We start from the raw sequence: 10,853 nt of genomic DNA on the forward strand, positions 1-10,853 counted from the left end.
TCCTTTTGCCTCTGTACGTACGCACATGCACATTCACAACATTCCCTAGGGTGGAATGCTCACCTCGGGAGCTTACAGAGTTGTTCACGCCGACATTGTTGGTGCCCCGGCATATTCCTGCAGGCAGTCCACATCCCTTCTGTACTCACGTTTTCGGGCATATGTATACGTGTCTAATCCCCTGTATGTCTATGAACAGCATTCCCCCCCGCCCCCATTTCAGATTAAATATTTGAATAAGCAGGAGGCACCCATTAGATAAAATAAGTTGGCATGAGATTGTACCATTTCAGACGACTTTGCCTCCAATGTCTGTGAAAGTGGCCCCTTGAGATTCTAGATTTCTTGTGTATCTTACACCTTTCCTGGTATATTGCAGGAGGAGTGCACCAACACTAGACAGACTGACATCCGAGAGAAGACCGCTTGTGTCCCCGATGGTTGGCCGTCCTGTTGCTGAGTGCGTACATGGAGAAGAGGACTGAATGCAGCGTGTAAATTTTGTGTGCCTCTGGAGAGGTGGTGCAGTTTTCTGTTATTTAACCCATTGACAGGGGCTTGCTCTGTTGTGGTAATTGTGTTGCAAGTGTGATAGCAACTTAGATATGAATCATGTGAACGTGTAAGGTGTGGATGTCTAGTTATGTGTGTGGGGTGTTCTACGGAGTGTAGTAAAATAGTAGAAATGTCGGCCGCAATCACATTGCGTTGATAAGAGTCTGCTTCATAGTGTGGTGGCCAACACATCTCGGAATGAGAGAGAGTTTGTCCTGTGTGACAGGCTGTAAGTTGCAGGTGCTCTTGGCTTTGGCCGCAGCTTGTCACCAAAGATGTGATTCCTCTTCCTGGAAAGAATATGTTATTTCGTTTTATCTGCTTCATCCCATTTCACATTCTCAGTTCAAGCTAATGCCACAGGAAGATCTTCAAAACGTCAGTCATTGTGAATCTGTTCGGAAGCAGATGGGGGGTTGGGGGCTCTGCAGTTTCACTCGTTTAGGAAGTGCGGTGATGAAGATCTCTGGCATAGCTGTACCGGACAGTCTTGATAATAGTGGGTGTCCGTTCTCTGACGCAGGAGGGCTTTAAAAGTGTGCTGACCACGCATTACTTAGTTTGTATTTTCTTCATGTAAATCTGTAAAGAGATGTCAAAGCGGGAGGTAACGGGAATACTTAGGGATCATCACCGAGAGGGAGTTTCCAAACAGTCTTTAACGGGAGATGCGCAATAGCAGTTGTCCTATGATCGAAAAGTGTGACTTGCCAGTTACTGTAACTAAAACATTTGACTTCCCTTACTCGTTATAACTTGAAACTGTTGCTTGTGTTTTCCAGGTCGTGGAGACAGCATCTAGTGCTCTGAAGTCGAGCACGACGGATCCGTTCTACCGTCGTCAGTGCTGGGAAATAATTTGCTGTTTCTTGGTGGCATCCCTGAATTTTAATGATGATGAGAATAGAGTGCAGCAGCTGTTCTCCTGTCCAAGGTATATAAGAGCAGTTGGAGGTAGAAGAATATTGTAAAACTAACCTCATTCTTGATATTAAAAAAAGTGTACAAAATAAAAGATGTTTTTCCATCCTGATGGTACTAACATGACATAACAGATTGTTAATCACTGGCTTTTCAACGCAGAATTGTAAGCGAGTCCCAAGGCAGTCTATGAGGCACTGATATAGATTTTTCTCTGAGCACCCAGAACTCATTATTTACTGGTACAGTGAGCCCGTTAGAGGCTGTATCACAATTAGTTTGTGTTTAGTATCCTGCCAGTACCAGGAGGCTTCTACAAGTAATGTATTTCTTTGTCATATCATAAAACCAGATTTCCCATTTGCTCTGTGCCTCTTACATCAGTTGCTGATTTAGGAAGCAGCTACTGCATTGGCCACTGTTGTGACCATTGAACATTAGGATGTGAGTGTAATTATCTGTACTCATTGTGATTCGCTGTTGCAGTTTTGATGATCCACATGTGGAGATCTCCGCAGTCCATGGGATTCCGTACATATTGCAGGACAAGCAAGCCAGAGCCACTCACCAGACGGCAGTCACAGGCAAGTTCATCCGTTTGAGTAAATTGTTTAATAAACTTCTTTTCTGAATTGTAATGCCATTATTGAAAGAAGAAGACCTTTTTTCCTGAAAGGTAGCAAATGGTTTTAATGAAATGAAGAACTTGTCTATTTCTTCTATTGAGACTACAAAGAAACAGTGAAGAACGTGATTTTTCTTTGCCAGTGTAAGGAACCACATTTTGAGGCTGACCTCCACATAGTTCTATAATTGAGAATGCATGGAGTTTACCTCCATGCTCCCACTGCCTCATGGCATTGCGCTTAGTCACAAGGATAACTTCAGGTGATATAGCGAACCATTAAATGTTTGAAAACCATAATCGGTGTTGGTTTTCTGTAAGTCCAAGTGGTGTTAGAACCCAAAGACCACTGTGAGAACCTGAAATCTCTCTTAAAACCACATTTAGTATGTGAACTTGTTGAAAGCGTCTGCTTCATGTCTGGAAAAGCCAGTAAGGCCTGTTGTGTATGTTGGTAGGAGTGTTTGTTGCTGCAGCCATGAAAGAGTTACGACGGTGTTCCTTGTGTGTCACTACACAATGGTGGCGATATCACAGGAAGCTGGTGAGTTGAGTTTTATAAATTTAGATTGTTCAACATTGAAACAATTTATATTACTGATGGTGAAGTTTCCACCTTTGCTTCCAGAAGGCATTATAAAGTGGCATTACTGATGGTGATATGGAAAATAAATCTAATTGATACGGCTACCTCTTGCCCCTTGTCGGTTGAATTCACCTTAGTAGTAGAAGTGCTACAGATGTTGGCTGTGTTGTAGTGGCTTGCCATTTCTTAATCTTTCATTTACGTCCTTTCTCCATGACATCAAAACAGGCGAACCTGAAGGGCATGGACCGACTGGTGTTTATAGACTCCCTTGCTGTCATAATGGGGCACGAGGAGAGGGAGCCGTGTAAGCCGGGACACCTCGGCTCCAAACAGACGGCAAGCGAACTGTTCGTTAAATATCCACTGAATCAGTGGCAAGGGAAGTTGCGTGGGTCTGACGTGATGTGTGTGAGTTGTAGAGTTTGTAGTTGCAGTATTATGACGTGTGGAAGCAACAAGTACCTCCGAGTCTTAAAGAGTGCTCGGGTGACCGCACGCCCACAAGTTTGTGCGGAGGCTACTCACTTCTTGATGTACAGCGAGAACGTAGGCTCCCGGATCAAGTTGTTGTTGGGGGTGGCCCGCGAGGGGCCTTGGGACCCTTCCTGGAAGGACAGACCCAAAATGCCGTCAACTGGTGCTTGGTAAAAACCGTTCGCTGGCACGAACGCGACGTCAGGGATGCGGATTCCTCCCACCTGTAACGCATGGATTGCGACTTGTATGCGCCCTGTGAGCTGTGTGAAACAGCTGAACAGCGTACATGTTTAAAATGTGGGTTTCTTGTGTATTTTTGTTTCGCTTTACATGTGGTCTTTCTTTCTCTCGAAGGCTTGTGCTTGCAGAAAATGTTTCTAGAATTACGTTTTTCAATAATATTGTCATGTCACATTCTCTTCCATGGTAAATTGAAACATTTTTGTGAACTAAATATGTTGGAAATTTGTCTTTCTAGATTGTGACGCCTTGTAGTCTTGTACCTGGTGACCAAGGTGGAATGCCGAGGCAATGCATTTCTCCGAAACCTGTTGGATTAGACGGCGTCACAACTCAGAAGACCGCAGTCCACATTATGGCCGCAGCGAAAACTTCTCACCTGCGTGAAATAGCTTATGACACTGATTATGCAGAGGAGAGCAATTTATTTATTTTTTTTGCAAAAAAGAAATTGTCGTTTTCACCAGTGAACACTTTACTTGCAATGCAAACATGTTAACAACTGGAGCCTGGGTTTTCTGAACTGAGTACGAGGGTTGATGATTCATACTCACTGTCAGCGTATCCATGGCAACAGGACCGTACACTTTTATCTCGGCGTACGACAGGGAGATGTTTCCGTACTGCTTCTCCAGGTGGTGCGTGTCTGACAGGTTCGCCCTGAAGACGTCGTGGTACTCTGCAGCACAAGAGAAACGCACGCGGATTAACGAGAAACTTGGGCCTGTCACCTAGAGAGAGTCCGACTCTGGAGTCCTCGTCAGTTCTACGCACATCCTCACAATTTATTTCCCGAGAAAAATCGTGGTTCGTGTTTACGTTGTTCGTAAGTTTGCTTAGTTATTCCGGTCTAAATCTGGCAAAGAAACTTAAAATAGACCACGACCTCTTTCTTGTCTCTCTCTCTCTAATTCCGAAAAATCTAATACTTCATTTCATTGTTACATGACTCTTGTCGTTGATACAGCGTCTTTGAAACCGAATGAGCATGTACACAATATTATCTGCCAGTGTGTGTATTTACTCTGAATGTCCCCGCCTAAATCTCCCTTCATTTTATCGCAAGTACAAACGTACAATATTCGTTTGGTATGATTATTAATTCAAAATGGACCCTTGTAAGTGCCACAGCTGCTATAATCATGTGTTTTTCGGCGCCCCGAAAAACTACTTGTTGTAAAGGAACCCTGTTTAGACAGAAAACAAGAACACAAGAGTCAGAAGCTGCGCGTTTTTGTATTGCTATGTCCCGGTTTTCCGTGCGTTCTTTTCCACTCCATTAGACTATGGCATGCCCGAGAAACACCCCTCGCTTTCTTTCTGAGTAAATTTTTGTAGCGGCCGGATTGCTGTAATCGTAGAATTTAACACTTTGCATTCTGCTTCTGTTAAAAACCTTTTTCTGTTCGTGTGTTTTCATGGTAACATGTACTTTATGCTATTGAAAAGCCCGAATAGTTAGCTTTAATGTTGAGAGACGGCGATCACGTTTATTTTTCTGATCTTATTCACCTGACAAACCCAGATTGAAAAAGCCAGTACTTCTAACGATATTTGTCGTGCGTAACATGCAAAGACTTCCCTGCCCTCTCTTTGTGGAAGACCGTACTAAGTACCGACTGTCGAATTGCAGACAAGCAGTCGCCCTGACGATGGAAATAGTCAGAATTGTTGGATGGTTTAAATGATGAGATTTCTAGATCAATTCGTGATGTTTCACAGGATTACCTCTTTATATACATAGATTGATCTAAGCAATAATGCTATTGAACTTTATGCGGGTAGGGGGGGGACTTGCGCTATTTGAATATCACCTCGTGCTCTGATTTTACCCGCAGGTGTTCATGTAATATCTCACTGTGTTCAGGTAAATATGTGTCGAAGTCCGCTGGGACTACGAACGGCAGCAACTGTCGCTGTGATCGCACATAGCGGATAGGGCGTGCTGGCGGCATAGTCGCCAGATACCCTCACCGTATTTAGTTCGTTCTGCACGTGTGTCTGAATGGCCTAGTGCCTTTCTTAACACGTGTTAATTGCTTAATTTCCCCAGTTTAAATTCTAACAGTATTTTCATTTCTTCTAGAACTCACCTTACTACGTCGTGGCAGGATGTGGCAACCACGAAGAGGACGACGACGAGCAGTTGAACAGCAGACATCTTGGTGGTGTTGCTTCCAGGTGAGAATGAGGCACACAGCTCCTCCGCTAGCTTATATACCAGCCCTCTCACAATTGCCTTATCTCCAACTGACACCATACGTCTCCTTAGAGGCAGGTGATACTTAATGGCGCGCTCGTGCCTTCTCGAAGTTGGCACCAGCTGGTTGGTGTGTCACATAATTTAAATTTGAATTTGTCTGAAACAGGCATAAGTTATTAACCATTTGGTGTAAGCAATGCAAAATGAATAATTGACAGTCTTGTTAGTTTTGTAGCGACATTAAGAGAAGGCAGGCAGGTATAGTAATGAGTCTTACGAAAATTAGTCAGGAAAGTGTGTAGGAATGTAGAGTGAAGTCCTGGTGTGATCTTCCTTGTGCTTGTAGCGATAGGGCCGCAAAATGTAGAAGATTGTTTGCCAGAATTTTGTGTGGGGTATTGGTTTGACTTATTTGGCTGGATTCTTTCTTTTCGACTCCGGTGCTTTGAACACGTGGTTAAAGATTGTTGACCTGGAAATGATATCAGTGTTTCAGAAGATCAGTTGTGTGCGTGATGGGGAAGCAGCTTTTTTGGAGTTGGAGATGTGAAGAACGAGACAGAACGAAGCACCTGGAGTGTTTGTTACTTGGATAAGGAATTGCATTATTCAGGTATGTTAGAGAGTAGAGTTTGTTTGCATTCCATAGATCCTTCTTAGGACTAATCCAAAGGATGCAGTACAAGTCATTTCATACAATAAACATAGACTTCAGGACTTCATTCAATATACGTAAACCTCGGTACTTTTGACACAATTACAAGAACGTGTTTCACATATGAATGTACATAACCTTCAGATTTTGCAATTCAAGTATGAAAGCTAATTTCAGTGCAGGCTTGAATACATTTATATCACAATTTAGAGTTTTAATTGTTGGTTGGTGATTATTAAATAACTTGACACGTGTAAAGTACACTCCTCTTTGACATTTAGCAGGGTTTACATCTTGTAATTAAATTATGTACATCTGTATTTCTTTTAAAATTATCCAACTTTTCCACCACAAATGATAGCAAGCAGAGTATAAATTCACTTGCAAGTGGAAGTATATTAAATTTACGAAATAATTCTCTACAAGGTAAGCTGCTTTTGACACCTGCCATTGTTGTGATTATTTTCTTTTGCATGTAAAAAGCCTTATTACTGTCTGTTGAATTCCCCCAAAATATTAATCCATAAGACACCACAGAGTGGAAATAAGCAAAGTAAACTAGCTTTATAGTATCTATTGTCATGGGTGGTATGACTGTTCTGATGGCTAGGCACGCAGAGCTTAATTAGAGAATAATATACTCAGTGTGCTTCTTCCAATCTGAGGTGTTGTCAACTTGTAAGCCAAGGAAATTGTTTGTTTCAACTTCCGCGATTAATTTCTCATCACCGTAACCTCTCCTTTTGCCTCTGTACGTACGCACATGCACATTCACAACATTCCCTAGGGTGGAATGCTCACCTCGGGAGCTTACAGAGTTGTTCACGCCGACATTGTTGGTGCCCCGGCATATTCCTGCAGGCAGTCCACATCCCTTCTGTACTCACGTTTTCGGGCATATGTATACGTGTCTAATCCCCTGTATGTCTATGAACAGCATTCCCCCCCGCCACCATTTCAGATTAAATATTTGAATAAGCAGGAGGCACCCATTAGATAAAATAAGTTGGCATGAGATTGTTCCATTTCAGACGACTTTGCCTCCAATGTCTGTGAAAGTGGCCCCTTGAGATTCTAGATTTCTTGTGTATCTTACACCTTTCCTGGTATATTGCAGGAGGAGTGCACCAACACTAGACAGACTGACTTCCGAGAGAAGACCGCTTGTGTCCCCGATGGTTGGCCGTCCTGTTGCTGAGTGCGTACATGGAGAAGAGGACTGAATGCAGCGTGTAAATTTTGTGTGCCTCTGGAGAGGTGGTGCAGTTTTCTGTTATTTAACCCATTGACAGGGGCTTGCTCTGTTGTGGTAATTGTGTTGCAAGTGTGATAGCAACTTAGATATGAATCATGTGAACGTGTAAGGTGTGGATGTCTAGTTATGTGTGTGGGGTGTTCTACGGAGTGTAGTAAAATAGTAGAAATGTCGGCCGCAATCACATTGCGTTGATAAGAGTCTGCTTCATAGTGTGGTGGCCAACACATCTCGGAATGAGAGAGAGTTTGTCCTGTGTGAAAGGCTGTAAGTTGCAGGTGCTCTTGGCTTTGGCCGCAGCTTGTCACCAAAGATGTGATTCCTCTTCCTGGAAAGAATATGTTATTTCGTTTTATCTGCTTCATCCCATTTCACATTCTCAGTTCAAGCTAATGCCACAGCAAGATCTTCAAAACGTCAGTCATTGTGAATCTGTTCGGAAGCAGATGGGGGGGGGGGGGGGGGGGGGGGGCTCTGCAGTTTCACTCGTTTAGGAAGTGCGGTGATGAAGATCTCTGGCATAGCTGTACCGGACAGTCTTGATAATAGTGGGTGTCCGTTCTCTGACCCAGGAGGGCTTTAAAAGTGTGCTGACCACGCATTACTTAGTTTGTATTTTCTTCATGTAAATCTGTAAAGAGATGTCAAAGCGGGAGGTAACGGGAATACTTAGTGATCATCACCGAGAGGGAGTTTCCAAACAGTCGTTAACGGGAGATGCGCAATAGCAGTTGTCCTATGATCGAAAAGTGTGACTTGCCAGTGATGAGATTGCTTTTTGTAAGTCAGGTAAGTGCAATGAGTTTTATGGATTGTGTGTGTTTTTCTGCAAGTGGTTTTCAGCGAATATTGCCGGCATTAATTTTGTTGGTAGTGTATTAAGTGTTGATTGCTGCATGTGCCAAAATGAAGTCTGACGAAGGGAAGTTGGTGTTGTTGAAGTACGGTCACCAGTGGGCTGGGTCGTTGGGTGTGTTATAGATGCTCGTGAAGTACAACCTGGTGGCAGGGGGGCTGTGTAGTGGCGACATATGCAATAATCGTTTATAGTGCTTCGTTCATTGAGCTGTAGTTTACGAAATCCCACCTGTTTTCATAAATGATGGAAGATATTAAGGTTATGGAAATGTTTATTAGTTGGTGTCTTATAGGTGATGTTGGTCGTACTTTTCAAATGACTCAGCTCGCGAGACGTTTTCGCCCTTCTGCAAAATTACTTGTGAGAAATTATCGCGCAGGGAGAATGTCGGTGCTGAATTTGCGTGATGTCTTGAGTGCCAACATGAAATGTGACGAGGATAAGTTGGTGTTGGAAAGGACGTGGACGATTTCACTGGGTGATTTATAGGTAGACGTGCAGGTATTCAAGAGTTGTGTCTGGTATCAATCTGAGCAGGGTGTCGAAGGTTGCTCTGTGCAGTAACATAACGGCGACCGACAGGTTATGTGACAAATGTGCCCTAGGATGTAGGCGATGTAGATGCAAATTGTGGGCTACTTGTTTCGTAGTGCTTCGTGCTAAGTTGATTGAGCTGTAGTTTATTGGGTGTGGTTGGATTCATAAATTATTTTATGATTTTTGAGGTTATGGAAGTGATTGGTAGTTGGTTTCTTATAGGCGAAGTTGGTAGCTCGTTTCGCCTTAATTTTTTTCTTTACTTCCTGTCGTCTTTAAAGGAGAAGATGTGTCACTAATGGTATTCACGGAATAAAGTTTGATGTCTTCATAATATTTTATGGTATTTCAGTCAGCATTTGGTTCGGCAGTGCCGTGTAGTGTTCGCGGACGGGCATTTACCTCAGGTGTATTGTCGGTAGATGACAGGACAGTTCGTCAGGGTGCGCACATATTGATCGTAGAATATCCCTCATGCTCCGCCGGTGGCGGGATGTGTTCCCTTTTTTCAGACGTTGCCGTCCCTGCCTGCGAGAAAATGGCGCAGCTCCTCTGCTGTTATTGTTTACTTCGGACGGCGTGATGGTAGGATGCATGCCCAGTCGAGTGCAGCTTTACTCTCTTATATTTCCAATGCTTGCAAGTTTATTTGAACTGATGTTTGTCATCTTTCTCCTGTGTGAAGTACGTAAAGTGGGAAATATTTTGGTTGCACGAAAGGCCGGATTAGTTGCCAGTAGGTTTTTAATGTGGTGTAGAGTGCCTTGGTAGTAAGAATTAATACTGGTCTCTCAATGCGGATGTTTATTTCTGTACATGGTTTTGTTTCAGGTAGGCGTGAATGCAAGCATATGGGATACTTCAGCCGTTACGCAGTTTCGAGTCCATCATTACTACGGAGGTAGCAAGACTTTGCTCCGGTAGCTGACATGACCACTGTGCATGATGGACACAATTCATCAGTCGATGCGGTTGGGATGACCCACAGACTCGTGGTGGCAGCCTCTGTTTTAGTGACTTGCATGTGGAAATTCAGTAGCTGTTGATTTAAATTTGTGCAAGAGCTTATCGCAGTGAAGAAGCTAGAAGTAAGCAGCTAGGGTTACAGGTTGTAATGTTGGTTATGTGGCCACCACACCACACCACAGTTGCCCACTTTTGATTCCTAGTGACCAAGTATGGGGTGTTCGTAGCATGCCTCACAATGCCACAAGGAAGACCTCAGGCCCTCGTGCGAGTATATACCTTGCTTTCCGAGGAGGTGTACTGTTATAGATTTAGTGGGAGTGCCTAGTCTGTCTCAAAGAGGAGTTTGAGATCAGGGGATGTGCTGAGTAGCAACGTTCATGTGAACTGTAGCTGTAGTGTGTGTTTACTGGCATCAACGAAGACATGGAGGACCAATTTGTCTGAATATCAGTGTTTCAGAAGATCAGTTGTGTGCGTGATGGGGAAGCAGCTTTTTTGGAGTTGGAGATGTGAAGAACGAGACAGAACGAAGCACCTGGAGTGTTTGTTACTTGGATAAGGAATTGCATTATTCAGGTATGTTAGAGAGTAGAGTTTGTTTGCATTCCATAGATCCTTCTTAGGAGGAATCCAAAGGATGCAGTACAAGTCATTTCATACAATAAACATAAACTTCAGGACTTCATTCAATATACGTAAACCTCGGTACTTTTGACACAATTACAAGAACGTGTTTCACATATGAATGTACATAACCTTCAGATTTTGCAATTCAAGTATGAAAGCTAATTTCAGTGCAGGCTTGAATACATTTATATCACAATTTAGAGTTTTAATTGTTGGTTGGTGATTATTAAATAACTTGACACGTGTAAAGTACACTCCTCTTTGACATTTAGCAGGGTTTACATCTTGTAATTAAATTATGTACATCTGTATTTCTTTTAAAATTATCCAACTTTTCCACC

The 10,853-nt window shown here is 43.1% G+C and overlaps 1 protein-coding gene across 7 annotated transcripts; it reads left to right on the plus strand.

Moving 5' to 3' along the window:
* Positions 1–274: 274 nt before the first annotated feature.
* LOC147871583 (transformation/transcription domain-associated protein-like) lies at positions 275–10,227 on the plus strand. Of its 7 annotated transcripts, none has more exons than XM_087360776.1 (8): positions 275–494; positions 1,338–1,489; positions 1,963–2,060; positions 2,560–2,645; positions 5,494–5,588; positions 6,099–6,223; positions 7,383–7,497; positions 9,748–10,227. In XM_087360776.1, the coding sequence occupies exons 1-6, from the start codon at positions 486–488 to the stop codon at positions 6,124–6,126; spliced, it is 468 nt and encodes a 155-aa protein (XP_087216902.1). In that variant the 5' UTR covers positions 275–485; the 3' UTR covers positions 6,127–6,223; positions 7,383–7,497; positions 9,748–10,227. The 7 variants fall into 7 exon arrangements, with proteins under 7 accessions (XP_087216902.1, XP_087216903.1, XP_087216898.1 ...); XM_087360777.1 differs by having other exon boundaries at positions 9,752–10,227; XM_087360773.1 differs by having other exon boundaries at positions 284–494; positions 3,646–5,588; positions 7,383–8,309.
* Positions 10,228–10,853: the final 626 nt, after the last annotated feature.

Source organism: Zootermopsis nevadensis, unplaced genomic scaffold (genome assembly GCF_977971745.1).
Source record: "Zootermopsis nevadensis isolate Lab colony 2312 unplaced genomic scaffold, Znev_1.0 Znev_ptg000046l, whole genome shotgun sequence".
Lineage (NCBI taxonomy): Eukaryota > Metazoa > Arthropoda > Insecta > Blattodea > Termopsidae > Zootermopsis > Zootermopsis nevadensis.

Bases quoted from the DNA above. Each gene is read 5' to 3' on its own strand.
- LOC147871583 (XM_087360772.1), top strand. The intron at 1,490-1,962 runs GTATATAAGAGC...TCGCTGTTGCAG, and splicing joins CAGCTGTTCTCCTGTCCAAG to TTTTGATGATCCACATGTGG. The intron at 2,646-2,915 runs GTGAGTTGAGTT...ACATCAAAACAG, and splicing joins GGCGATATCACAGGAAGCTG to GCGAACCTGAAGGGCATGGA.